Raw genomic sequence first — 15,064 nt, forward strand, 5'->3', positions numbered from 1 at the left:
CAATGGGGACCTGGAAGAAGAAATATTAATGGAACAGCCTGAAGGTTTTATAAAAGCTGAAAACGAAAAGGTTTATTCCTTGAATAAAACACTATACGGATTAAAACAATCCGGACGCTAATGGTTCAAGAAATTGGACCAAAGCTAGAGATTCTGAACTGAAATCAATGAAAACAGGAAAATGTATATATACCACGAAAACCAAAGACATTCATCTTATTGTAGTTATATACATATGCAGATGATCTCGTCGTCGCAGCAAACAGCTACGACGTATACCGAAGCCTGAAAGAAGACTTGAGCAAGAAAGTAAAAATGAAAGATTTCGGAGTTTTACATTACCACCTGGGATTCGAATTTAAACAAGACCAAACGGCAAAGTCAGTAGCTATGTCTCAGAAAAAATATACCGAAAGTGGATTGAAAGAGTATGGAATGGAAGAATCAAAACCAATGTCAACATCTGTCGACAGTAATACCAAACTGAGCAAGAACTTGGGACCAACAACTGAGGAAAGAAGCTGCAGAAGTGCCAAACTTGCCTTATCAATCGTTGATCGAATCATTAATGTACCTGGCTATCTCAATAAGGCCGTACATTGCCTACACGGTTAGCCTGTTGAGCCAATTCAATTTGAATCCCGGAAAGGCACCTGAAGTACAGCGAAACGCGTACTACAAGGAAGCATTAACCATGGCTTAATCTACTCCAAAGATAACAACCTACTGACTGGTCTTGTAGACGCGGATTGGGGAGGAATCGTGGACGACAGAGCATCTTAAACCGGATTTGTCTCTAAACTTGCCGGCGTAGCGACTACCTGGGAGGCAAAGAAACAAAAAACAATTGCCTTGTCTAGCACCGAGGCAGAATACATGGCTTCAACTGAAGCCGCCAAAGAAACCGTGTATCTGCGAAATCTGTTGAAAGAAATTAACTACCTGGACGAAGACTCAGTACCTACAATAGTTCACTGTGACAATCAAGGAGAACAGAAATTGATGAGAAACCCAATATACCACTCACGTACCAAACATTTTGATATAAAGCACCACTACGTAAGAAGGTATTTAATGATGGAAAACTAGACGATTCTCACTGACCAGATGATAGCCGCCGTCCTGAATAAAGATCTCATTGGGCCTAGCCATCGAAGATGTCTTAACGGATTCAGTCTAGCAGACACTGAACAGAAACCCGCGTTGAGAGGGGGTGTTGTTTCCGCCATAGAAAAGGTGGCACCACGGGTTTGGGAGGGTAAAAAGATTTATAGTATTTACCTAACTTACCTTATTTTATTTTATCTATGTTTCTAGAACGCTACTCATCTTTTATAATATGCCAATTATTGTATGGAAAAATGTCCAAGAATAAACAAAGCATCCGTACGTAAACCCGAATATTAACAGGACAAAGTTCTATTAAAACTATTTTTAACGTGAGATGACTAAGAAGTGAGGATGGTAACGTTAACATAACAAAACATTTATAAAAATCATTGCTGCGCAATTTTAGAATAACTTTAAAAGAGTTGGTTTGTTAAAATGAGTATTAGACCTGTCCTTAAAAAGGGCAAAATCGAATTTTAATGGTCTTACCCCCCAAATTGGTTCGTAATAATTCAAAAAAAATTTCAGAATTTAAAAAAAAATTTCCCCCCATATTTATCCACCGCTAGGAACCCTTACTTTTTCCCATAAGAAAAGCATTGATTTTTCGTGATTCTTAATCTTTTTTTTACCGCTGCCCTAATTATTAGCTAAAAACTCGTAAATTCTCAGAAAAAGTTGACAGTTATGTTACCTTTTTGTCGAATTTTTTGGACTTCGATACAAGCATTTTTGGGCTAGATCAATCACATCTTTTGTCCGCGTTTTTCGCAGCATACAGAGAATAAAGATGTCATTGATCTAGCCCAAAAATGCTTATATCGAATTCAAAAAAATTCGACAAAAAGGTAACATAACTGTCAACATTTTCTGAGAATTTACGATTTTTTAGCTGATAATTAGGGCAGCGGTAAAAAAAAGATTAAGAATCACGAAAAATCAATACTTTTCTTATGGGAAAAAGTAAGGCTTCCTAGCAGTGGGTAAATATGGAAGGAAAAATTTTTAAAAATTCTGACATTTTTTTTGAATTATTACGAACCAATTTGGGAGGTAAGACCATTAAAATTCGGATTTGGCCTTCTTAAGGACAGGTCTAATGAGTATGTTTCGCTTGCTATGGTTTACTCAATTTCAGACAATACTAAAGGTGCAAAGTAACTTTTTTTTCTAAACGTAAATCGTTGCACTAACGTTACTAATTTCATCCTCATTCTTTAACCCCAATGTAAGAGGTTTTACATTAGATGTTATGAAAAATTTTAAACTCTTAGCAAGTGAGTAAATGGGGCTGTTAACAGAGAATACAATAAGTCTAACAAGCACACTTTCTTTATGAATCTTCGGTAATCCATAGGCTCTAGGAGTTGCGCCATTGTACGTGGTTATAGATCTATTCGCTTCCTTGCTTATACAGTGGAACCTCTTAATAAGCCCTCTCCAAATAAGTCCGCTTCCCCTAATCTTCGCACGAGATTTGCCTCCACTACTTCACGCATCGTCATGCATCGTCGCACATCGCAGAATCGGGGGCGAACCTCTGAATAAGTACGCCCGTGGAAATTGTGTGTTGGTCTCAATTTATGCTTTGAATAATAGTATAGTAATGAATTAATCTATTGTTAACACCTATTAATATTTATACTTTTTTTAAATTTAGATATATTAATATTACACAATTTTTTGTGGCGAATTCGGACCGCGGGTGGGGGTAACTTATTTCTCGGAATTATATTCCCCTAACCGCCCGAGCCCGGTCTTATTCAGAGGTTACACTGTATATTTCTTATTCAGCCAACCAGATGAAATTTTTGTTGTGAGGTGCTCGTTAAGTCATATTTACAATTTTATAGCTGTTATTGTCTGAAAGTTGATTGAACATTTTTTGGATGTAGGTATAAAGGTCGAAAGATTACCGAAGTGAGCAAATGGAGCGTTAAAATTAAAACCCCAATACAAACAATAAACTTTATACAAAACAATGCGATACATTGCGAAGTTTTTATTTTTGTACCTTGTAGTTTAAAAAGTATTTTCATAAGGGGTCAAAACATGTTGCTGGTGAATGTATTCCAAAGTACGATTGAAGACGAATTCATACACTCAGTTTTTACGATAAAACTTATACATAAAATTAAGAGTACGTAAAATAAAAAAAAAAAATGGAAACAACTAATTCAAGATTCACTTACTTAGATAAATGTTGCAAAAAAATAACTGAAATTACAGACGATTAGTGCTAGAAGTTGGTCGATTTCGCATGGAGTTCCCGATGTACACATTGAACATTTCAACGATGAGAAGCGTTCTCCCAGTGGTATCAATACTGCATGTAAGATTCTTAGGATCCAAGAAGTGGGGTATTTAATAAGACAACACTGATAGAAATAAGTATTCATTCAATTTCTTTGGCCACAAACTGGGTAAATCCTAAAATACCTGAAACAGTGAAAGGGTGTCGATTAGAAATTATCTCTCACGTTAGCGTGCGAGACTACAAAACGGGAGCACTTGACTTCAAATCTTAAGCATGTCGAAGATACGGTCTTACGTACAGTTCTGGAAACTGCAATGCTGGAAGCCACGATTATGTATGTCCTTTAGCAAAGGCAAATTTCGGTACTAGCGCGGCTACCAATTATTTATCATTGCGTACCTCAATACTGATTAAAACCCACATTGGTGGGACAAAGATGGAGAGATAGAAGTATGGCCGACTAGTTCTGTCTTTGTTTAAACCCCCCGCCCGTACCCGCCCGCACCGCCGAAGGTATGATCACAACGAACCTAGCGGTGACTGGTGAACTACCAGCGGTTTTTCAATAAGCGACCTACCTCTTCCACTGGAGTTTCCAGACCTGTATGTAAAATCGTGGTCGATGAGGACCTAAGCGGCAGTATGCGAAAAATGTAAAGACCGATCACGTTATTCAGATGCCAAATCGATTAGTTAAAGCTTAAGTTCGGTTCAGCTAGATATAAAGAAGGTTTTCGGCAGTTTTACTTATAACTTGTGCAAATGCGGATGATTCTATTTGTTACTAATCGATTCTCCCCTTGTCTTGCTTAAGCTTAACTCTTAACTGACACACCTTACCACAATAACATTGATCGCACGACTAGAACGTTTGAGACCCCAACTGCTAAAATGCGTATCACGGGTGAACTACTGGTTATTTTAATTTGCACAAATTACCAGAGAATCTTCAATGTGTTTTTTAAAAGCTTATACAGGTTATTAAAAGAAAATATTAGACATGAAGAAAAATGTCAGACGTGGAAGAAAACTTGAAAGCTGAATGTTACGGGTTTGCGAAGGTTTGATTCGACGAGCGGTTATCGAATCACCTTTATACCCACCCAAGATGTTATTTGGGTAATTCGGGTTCGGTCTCGTCGCTGTTCTTAATCCGGAAATGATGAAAAGAGTGATAATGAGATGGAGAAGGTATACCTTTTGGATGTATAAAGGCTTCATTAAAACTGCGAAATATGTAATTGTGCAGCTAGGTGATTTGGAGTATAAATAGATGAAATGATTATTTAGACTGGAACTGAGGTTGAACTTAGAAGTTAGAGTGTAAGTTGATTATACGAACGTTGGAATAGGAATGAAACCGAGGTAAAGACCATGAGTAGAAGAAAGGTACGCAAATCCAGAATGGTGGGGAATACAATTAGAAGAGTCGGCAAAAAGCAAGTTACGTGAGCCAGAATAAAAATAGGCGGACAGTATTGAGACTATAACGTTACTACAAGGATCGTGGGAGAGTGACGGTATGAGGGAGACGTGTGGCGATACGCTGGACGTAACAGCTCCAAAGAAAGCGACATTTTTTTTCGTGTATTTAAATATATTTTTCACATTTTTCTTCTTTATTCTCATTGGTTTAAAATCAGTATGATGGGTTAATGAATGAGAATGGAGTCGTCTGGGATCCCACAGGAATAACCGCTCGTAGAGACATACCCGATCGGGTACAGCGGGTGTTTGGTAGTGATTGTCAGATTATTTTTATTATGAAAGACAACTGCAAATTTCAAAACATTTCTTCCCCATTTAATGGAATACTCCGATCTCGATTTTAAACAGTACATAAAATTTTCACAGTGCTTTGCCGCGTTGGTACTAAGATGTGACTCTGAAACTGACATACCGGAACATTTCGTGGATGCGCGACAAAAGAGACCGTGAGGATTCAAGTGTGTTAACATCGAAAGTTGTTAGAACAGTTTTCTACGTGGAGTTCATGAGGTTGGATGAAGGGACATTAGTTTCTTATTTTCCTCAAGTATTTCCACGAACCCGACAAGTTCAAAAAGACCCGCCGAGTGGGTACTCATCACTACAAATTTTTCACTTGATCTCTGCATCTTCGTTTTTAACATTCATCTTGATTGTCACGAACATGAGTAACACGTATAATCAATATACCAACATTTGAATGATATGCTTGGCAATGAAGTTCGATTTCAATACTTTTTGTACATCAAGGATGCCAAGGATGTTCACAACTCCACTGTACTTGGGGCGACATTTTTGCACCTGAGGTGCTTCTGAAAGAATTTCCTTTTTTTTTTCTTTGTACATTTCGATAACTTTGATAATGTAAACAGGTTTTCTAATCGAGACTAACGTATATTTTTCAATTCTCACCATAACTAGGAAAATGAAAGTACTAGGGGTCTAAAATATGAGTTTTGATAGTTCCTCGAGTTCACTGTTGAAATACCTGGAGTACGCATTAATGATGAGAGAGCACTTGTGGTACAGAAAGGTTTTGAGATGCATCACTATACAACACTGACGAGAATCATGTACTAAACTAATATCAATATAGACATTAAAGCATTGAGATTTCAGTGCAGATCTTATGTTTTATATGTATGTATAATTATAACGGATGTCGCCGCGAAGAACAAAACTGAATACTAATTATATTACGCGTCTCGTTCTCGATGATTTTACTTGTAGTAACGTCAGTTGCGGCAAATTTCACAGTTTTCAGAGTTTTTTTTTTTTTTGTGTGTGTGTGTGTGGTCACCCCTGACTACCCTCATATCGTTTTGTTGTGCGACACGAACAACGAGTAAGAGTACGAAGAATCCAAATTATAAACAAATTAACAAGAATCCCGAGGACGCAAATATGCCGAAAGAAAAGAAAAAGGTCGAGGTCGAGATCTAATGAAAGGAGGAGGAGTGAGGATACGAGGTTTCGAAATATGCAAGCGCAATTGGATAACCTCACTAGCCTTGTTGTCGAGTTGACGCGGAGCATGGCAACGCGTGAACCCACGCTGCCTAAACAAAAAAATGACCAAGATTCCCTCCCAGGTAAGAATTATACAGGTTCTTCACCCCCACCCCTCCCCCGTTGCTTGCTATGTCTTTTTTCTTTCGAACATCGGCATGGAGAAAATTTTCTCAGTAAGACGGAACAAACCTCGACAAGTTCCACACGAACTTTAGAGGTTTAGGTAGCACATCTCGATTAATTCCACACGAATTTCCGAGAAAATGACGGTAAAAAATTGCGTAATCTTCAACAAGAGGATATATCGCCCTGTCAGCGTCAATGAGACAATGACGAACCAATAGGTTATCTCTACCGCCCCCTCCCTTTTTTTCTCAACAGATAAACAGAAGGACGGGGAGAATGAAAATATGACGGAAAGTGCCACCGAAACTCCCAAAGAGCAAAAGCTCAGTATCATAGGAAGGGGAAATCGATGAGCTCGAGATTCGCGAACGAGCTGCAAGGAAAGAAAATTTTCTGGACTTGCTGGGCGAAGACCCAACAGCCTCAAAAGAAATCAAGATTGCGTTCGACGCAGACTTACAGACAAGGTGGAAAAAATGGATGGAAGATGGGTGTCCAGAGGAAACCAAGAGAAAGACTCTTGAAAAATATCCGAGAAAAGCAGAACTGCACACGGAGGCTCCAATGATAAATCCAGAAATCGTTACCACGATGACGGATATAGGGAAAAAACGTGACCAACATTTCGAGTACACGCAAAACTGTGTAGGCTCGGGTATTTCTGCCATTGGGGGAGCGATCTCCATGATTCTTAACCCACCGGAAGACGGGGTTGACGAGCAATTGCTTCTCGAGTACCTCTGTGATGCAGGAAAGCTATTCACCGACGTGCATCACCAGCAAACGGTGGCGAGAAAGTCCTTTATCACGCCAATGCTAAACAAGTCAATGAAACCGATAATCGACGCAGCAAAATCGGATGTATGGCTGTATGGCGAAAAATTCGCTGAGCGGTTAAAGGAGGCAAAAACCATTGAAAGAGCGTGCGCCGATCTCAAATCGGCGGAAAAATCATCGGACAAGAATAAAACCAGGACCTAGGGAAACTGGAAGCACCCACCTGCGAACTATCGTCAGGTGGGGGAAACTCAAAAACGACCATCAATGAAGTTCAAGCAGAAACCGTACACGGAAAGACCGCAGCCCCGACCGTCGTCACTAACATCGTCACAAACGAGGAGGAAATAAAATCGGTAAGGATCAAAGCGGGCCGTCTAATACTCTTCACCAAAAAATGGGAAGATATCACGACAGATAAATTTACCCTGCAATGCGTTACAGGATACAGAATCCCCTTTACGTTTTCACCCGACTCAAACAGTTCCTCCCAAAGAACCGCCTAGGTCAGCATATGAGAAGAAGCTCTTAAAAAGTAGCATAGATGAATTACTCTATATTGAGGCAATAGAAGAGTGCGGAAGTTGCGAAGAGCAGTTTCTTTCGTCGTATTTCCTCGTGCGCAAGCCGGACGGGTCAAACAGATACATAATTAATCTGAAAAATCTAAAGAAGTTTATAGAAGCGCCCCATTTCAAAATGGAGGACATCCGAACTGCACAAAAGTAGTGTATACATGAGAGTTCTAATCCAAAGATGGCGGCGCTCCCCCCTGGTCATTTCCGGTGGCTATTTTCATAGGATTTTGACACACACACACGCGCACACACACCCACCCACCCACCCACCCACCCACCCACACACACACACACACACACACACACACACACACACACACACACACACACACACACACACACACACATGCACGCACGCACACACACACACACACACGCATGCACGCACGCACGCAAAATGATTCCTGTCGAGACTTGTTTGGCGCCAGAAAGCCGCACATAAATCGGATAGGGTAAACGACCGCTAGATCTATTGAAAAAATTCCAGGAAATTGCTCTTTCAGATGATGCCGACAATGCACTTAAACCAATCTGGGACAGTGGGGGAGTGGTCCCCATAAAAATTCCTCGCACAATATGCGTGTCGAGACTTGTTCAATGGAAAAATTGTAGTGGGGGTGGGTGGTATATAAAGCGTACGTCTATCGTGATCGTCACTCTGTTCTCATCGTATTCTCATTGTGAACTGTTCTCGCTCGTGAAATAACCTCGAAACGCGATGGATCTAGCAAAAGTTAACCACGTCAGCCGCCTGGAGAATCTGCCAACCAAGAAGATGTCGGAACTCGAAATTGGGGGAGTGTATGACGTCATCGGGTTACGACTGGTCAAAACAAAATTCGGGGTACGTGTTCTGGCGACAATCGATGGAGAATACAACGTCTTCTTACCACCGAGAATCGCAAGAGTTCTACAAGAAGATTCCAGTCAGCTGACTGAAATGTGTAGCATGGCCGGAGAAAATCGTCTGCAAATGAAATACCTTGGTGGAGAATTCAACAAGTTCGAATTTTCATGCAGTTATGCGCCTTAAATGAACTATGCGATCCCCCTCTACTTCCACAAAATTCATACACGAGGGGGTAAAAGCGGGTGTGCTGGAGATGGAATAGTCAGTCTTCCACATACAATCCGTCAGTATATAATCGAGCGCAACATTCCCACTCCTCAACATGGCGATGATCCTAGACGTGCAATGTTTTATCGGTCATAACATGAAGTTTGTACCCAAGGAAGTCGCAGTCGTGAATGTAAACGGGTCGGGTCTGGATTACATCATTTTCAAGCCGCCCTATGATTTGGCAAACCTACTACTTGAATGTAGAGCTACCAATGTATGGTTGACGCACAATCACCACGGAATATCATGGAAGGCGGGCAACAAATCTCACGAGGATGTGATGAAGATTGTGAGAAAAATGGTTGAAAATGCGTGTTACGTATACGTCAAAGGGGCGGAGAAGAAAGCATGGCTGACGGAGATCGTCGATGGTACAACGAGGCTTATTAATATGGAAGATTTGCATATCATACCCCCTGCACTGGAAAAATTGAGGTATATGGAAGCGGCATCGTGGCACGACGCGAACCATGGATACTCTCCAGCGAATAACCTCCAGCAAGCAGCAGCGCCAGGCTCAATTTGGTATGATGAATACACCCCGGCATACAATTGCGCCTTTGAAAATGTGCAGCGACTAAGAAGTTGGTATTCGAAGGAGTGTACCAGCTCCCTCGAGAAATCCTTCCGTCTGTACAAAGAATTGGACGGTTTAAGGGCAATGATGTCCGAGGATATAGCTTTTTTACCAAAAGAATTTATCTGCACGTTCGCATCAAACTCCATCAATGATGCGTGGGATAAACTACCAGAGAATATGAAAATGGACCACACCGTCGCAAGGTTCCGCAGATGTAGCATACATTATACACCAGGACCCGATGGCGATATCGTGGATGAACCGAATCCTCTAATTAAAGACTGTTTAGCTTGCAATCGCGTGTATAGATAATATGGACAATATTTACCAAAATAACAATAGAATTTATTACGATATATACAATTATATTCGCGTTCATATGTAGAATATTCGATAGAATTAATCTCAATTATATCATAGCTTATACATAGAATTAAAAAAATTTACTATTCAATAAAATTATAATCTAGAAATAGGATACATTACAAATATATATCTTTATAACTTTTACCCATTCTCGTCATACAAAATGTAAATGTTATGAATTTTTACTTGTGAAAAATATATAATCAATAATTATGAATTTAGCGTGGTTTATTCCTCGAAATGATCCATAAAATCATTATCGCTATCCTGTTCGTTAACATTATCATCATCATCGCTATTTTCGACATCTATAATTATTACGATAGTTTCATTCGCCCATTTTTCTACAATTATTTGCATACATATATCACCGTAATTTATATAATATTGGCTGTTTGGTCTCACTCGAGCAGCTCGCGCATCCTCAACGAGATCCCGAAGCTCCTCCAACGAGAACTCGCGTGTTGCTTCGGAAAAGCCTATAATTATCTCTTCCTCAGCCTCCTCATCCTCGCCCCAATCAACGCTCGACCACTCGTCGTCATCATCACTCGAATGAGATGACATTTTTTTTCTTTCCAAAATTGATTCGCGATGAAAAATCTGTAAAAAGAGCAAGCCGAAATAGAAAAGTTGATGCTGCTGCACTCATCATTTATATGCATGATAAATCTCCAATTCAAAAAAGTTTCCACCTATTCAAAATGAGTGATACGGAGAAGGTGTGGAAAATACTAGAATTTTATTTCAATATAGTGCTACTCACCAATCCTCGTCCGAATAATAACCATCATCGTCAGCTCTATCTATGTCTCCCAAGATTTCACGGATTTCATCAATCTGATCCAGAAGTAAACCAAATTCAATGCGTGCGTCATTTCCGCCATTCCAAACACCCTCCACCTCCGCTTCCTCCTCCTCCTCCTCCTCCTCATCCTCCACATCACTCGAGGATGATTCGAGATGATGCTCGCGAGCCAAATTATGTTCAAACTCGCGATGATCATCACCAACACTATCGTCAATACATCGCTCGGGGTCAATAATTAGCGTATCAACATCACTATCAGTCAATTCATCCTCATCATCCTCCTCAAAATAAGCCGCCCCTCTGCACACCCGCTTATATGTCGGCGATCGTGGTGGTGAATGGGGTGGGGAGTCTGATGGCCCCCTTTTCTGTCCGTTCATATTTTTTCGATATGATTCTAAAATTTTTCCAGAATTTTTATGGATACGATGATAGGGAATACAGAAAAGTTAAAACAAATCGGAAAAAACTTTTGTTAACATACTAATCAAATGCGATAATCATTACGGAATTCAACATTCACAGTATCGTAAGAGGATTGGCGTAGCACCATATACATATATATGTGCATTCTATAAAGTACTCAAAAAAAATATAAACTCGTTGAAGTCTTGAGATTTTTCCAATGAACACCAATTTTTTTTCTTTCTCACAGCTCACTTTATCAAAAACGCCTGTTTTGACACGAAGGATTTTTCAAAATTACCAGAGAAGTTTTCAAACCACTGTTCGAATTAATACTAAAGGACTCGCACCCGCCCTCCACCGAGCAAAACCCAGCCGGCCAATCATTTGTAGAGCATGCACCACGTGACATAGAGACGAAAGAGTGACGCGGGGGAGGCGGTATAAGCTAGGAGAAAATTTTCTCAAGAGCTCGCCAGCTTTCCGTTGCATACCCCACGCTAATATGGTTGGGGATGTGCAGGCTCGGACTTGATCGCTGTGAAGAGTCGTAAAACCCCAAAACTGTGTGTACACATACCATCCGGTGAAGAGCGGGCAAGATGAGATTTTTCTCACACCAAACACTGTTCGCCACCCGCTTTTCGTTGACCGATTTTTCCCACCACATGGCCCACGCTGCTTAACGACTCATAAAACCCAAAAATTTAAGGATGGTGGGAGGGGGACTGTGGACCCCGTCGCCTCTGACGTCATTTTTTACATGAATTTTATCATCTCTGCAGAGCCGGGAGAGCAATAAAACCCAAAAATTTAGGGATGGCGGGTCGGATAAAGGGCGGGCCCAGTCGTCTCTGACGTCATTTTTCCCGCCGAGATGCGCAGAACGCAGTGCGCGCCGCATCTCTGACGTCATTTTACCCTCCGATATGCGCAGAACGCAGTGCGCACAGTTCCCAAATTCTTGCGATCTATCGACCTATATACATATGAGCTCAACGCATCCGATGCAGACTCGCCAGTCTTACACGATACGTGCATGTCAAAAAAGTTATGCAAAGTTCGGCTCATATCAACGTCAAAGTCATGGCAGTCGAAGCGTATATGGGACTTGCGGAGCAGGTGGAGAGGACGTACAATTTGCTGAGAGAGCAACCACCCGGAGAAGAGAATGACGCCGTCATCAATCATTGGACTGATATTGGAATTGCGAATATCCAAGTTCTGCGCGATATTTCCATGCAACGAGGAACAACCGTTGGTGCGAAAATACGGATCCAACATACGATCGCACTCCTGCATTCTTGGGTGACGAAGATCAAGCAGTTGCAGCAGCGCACAGTGGTGACGGGTGGAAATATCGGTACTCCTGCGGGTGTACAATGGGACGACGTGGATAGCGCTTTTGCCAGCCGAATCAGAACGGGGGTTGTCACAAATCTCCGTCATAAAAATTTGAACGCCTTTCTGGACGATGTGCAGCGCGTCGTCACCGAGAAGTTGGAGCTGATACTGCGCGAGGAGGGAAATGTGAAGGTTAACCTCATATTATCGTGCAAATTCGAAAATGCCAAGCACGAAGAGATCTCCACCGAAGTTAAGAGTTTCAACACCTCCAATGTGGCGATTCTCCTCCCATCAAGCGATATAAATGGTTGGTTTATACGTGCACGGGGTGATCTGCTGTCAAAGGTGAAAGATTTCGAGCAACGTGATTCCGGCTGGAGTATGATTGAGATGCTCAACATCGCTGTAAATATCAATCGCTACCAGCCTCTCGCCGCGGGGGCTTCAACATTCGTCGAGCTGCCCCAAGACATTCAACGGAAGAGAGCGGTGGTGAACGTGAGGAACGAGGACGAAAGATGCCTTCTCTGGTCCGTCATAGCAGCCCTCCACCCAGTCAACACCCACACTGAAAGGACTAGCCGTTATCATCGATATATTTCCGAGTTGGACTGTACAGGTATCAAATTCCCTGCTACTCTAGATGATGTGAAAAAGCTTGAGAGATTAAATAATTTGCGCATCAATGTATATGGAATAGAATCTCAAACTTTTTCGCATCATGCAAAATCAAATAAAAGCGTCATCGTGCCAATTTATTTGAGTAAAAATTTGCATAGCGTAAACACTGACACGATCCATCTTCTAATGGTTGAGAGTAATCCGGAAGACGATATGACTGGTGAGTTTGCACCGAGATTCCACTTTGCTTGGATTAAAGATCTTTCCCGATTGGTGAGCAAACAATTGTCTGATCATAATGGCCAGCTGTTTTTATGTGACAATTGTTTGTGCCACTTTAGCGTGAAACATGCCTACAACAATCATCGACAAGATTGTATTACGTTAAATAAAGTACGCATGGAGTTTCCCAAGTGTAAAGATTTAGTATTTTCTAATTTTCAAAACAAAGGCACCGTTCCGTTTGTCGTATACGCCGATCTCGAATGTATATTAATCCCTGAACCTGTGGATGAATTTGAAACTCATAAGACTTGTGAAATTCAAAAGCATATCCCGCACAGTGTAGCGTACTGTGTACATTGCGCGTACGATGAGACTTTATCAGAGTTCCACGGTAAACGCGGTGTCGATTACATAGATTGGTTTATGAAACAGCTTAAAGATTTATCAATTCAAGTAGAGTCACGCATCAAAAACATAATTCCGATGAAGTCTCTTACCCAAGTGCAACGCGATCGTTACATGCGCGCAAAGAATTGTTATATTTGTGAAAAACCGTTTACCCCTGAGGAGAAAAAGTGTTACGATCACGACCACTTCACGGGTAAATATCGTGGTCCTGCTCATAATCGGTGTAATTTGAATTTCAGAGAGTCGCACACAATTCCAATAGTTTTCCACAATTTGTCCGGTTACGATTCTCACTTTTTAATAAAATCCCTCGCGTCAACTTTTCCCGGTAAAATTACGCTGCTACCCATAAATAAGGAAAAATATATATCCTTCACGAAACGCGTCGATGGAACAATGATGCACTTGAGATTCATCGATTCGTTCCGATTTATGGCTAGCAGCATCGATAAACTTTCCAAATATTTGACCGATACCGATAAACGCATAACACGTAAATTTTATAATAATCCGACTCAGTTCAGTTTGATGACCCGCAAAGGCGTTTTTCCCTATGAATACGTCGATTGTTGGGGGAAACTCGATGAACCGCGATTACCTGCAAAGAAGCATTTCTACTCGCACCTCTGCGATGCAAATATTTCAGACACCGATTACGAGCACGCAAAATCTGTTTGGAGGGAATTCCATTTAGAGTCATTGGGGGGCTATTCAGATTTATATTTAAAGACCGATGTTCTTTTGCTTGCCGATATTTTCGAAAATTTCCGTGCTAGCTGCTTCAAAACATACGATTTAGATCCGTTGCACTACTACACTGCACCGGGACTTGCTTTTGACGCGATGCTCAAGCATACTAATGTAAATTTGCAACTTTTAGACAACCCTGAAATGGTGTCATTTATTGAAAGAGCCATTCGAGGCGGCGTAGCGCAATGTTCTAATCGACACGCTCGGGCCAATAATAGATTCATGGGTACAGATTTTGATCCAAACAAAGCGGAATCGTTTCTCATGTATTTTGACGTGAATAACCTGTACGGTGCAGCTATGAGCGTGCATTTACCAATCGGTTCGTTCGAGTGGGAGTATCAGCAGGTCGATATAACGAACCATCCGGACGATTCGCCGATCGGTTACTTTCTGGAGGTAGATTTGGATTACCCTGTAGAACTCCACGAGGATCACAAAGACTTACCTATTTGTCCCGAACATTTTACTCCTCCAGGTAGTAAAAATGCCAAACTCGCGACGACCCTCCACCCCAAAACAAAGTATATATTGCACTATAGAAATTTGAAGCAGTGTTTGAGTTTAGGATTGAAATTAACGA

The 15,064-nt window shown here is 41.1% G+C and overlaps 1 protein-coding gene across 5 annotated transcripts in view; it reads right to left on the minus strand.

Moving 5' to 3' along the window:
- Nucleotides 1–15,064, minus strand: part of LOC124176298 — a 51,915-nt gene that overhangs the window by 12,930 nt on the left and 23,921 nt on the right. Inside the window, exon 5 of one of the 5 annotated variants that reach the window (XM_046557402.1) lies at nucleotides 3,490–4,564. The exons of 2 other annotated variants lie outside the window; for them this stretch is intronic. In XM_046557402.1, coding sequence (XP_046413358.1) covers nucleotides 4,479–4,564 — 86 coding nt within the window. In that variant the 3' untranslated portion in view covers nucleotides 3,490–4,478. Of the gene's footprint in view, nucleotides 1–3,489; nucleotides 4,565–10,446; nucleotides 10,518–15,064 lie in introns of those variants that run through there. 2 more of the 5 variants (XM_046557404.1, XM_046557403.1) reach the window with 2 other exon arrangements.

This window comes from Neodiprion fabricii, chromosome 2 (genome assembly GCF_021155785.1).
Source record: "Neodiprion fabricii isolate iyNeoFabr1 chromosome 2, iyNeoFabr1.1, whole genome shotgun sequence".
NCBI classification, from domain to species: Eukaryota; Metazoa; Arthropoda; class Insecta; order Hymenoptera; family Diprionidae; genus Neodiprion; species Neodiprion fabricii.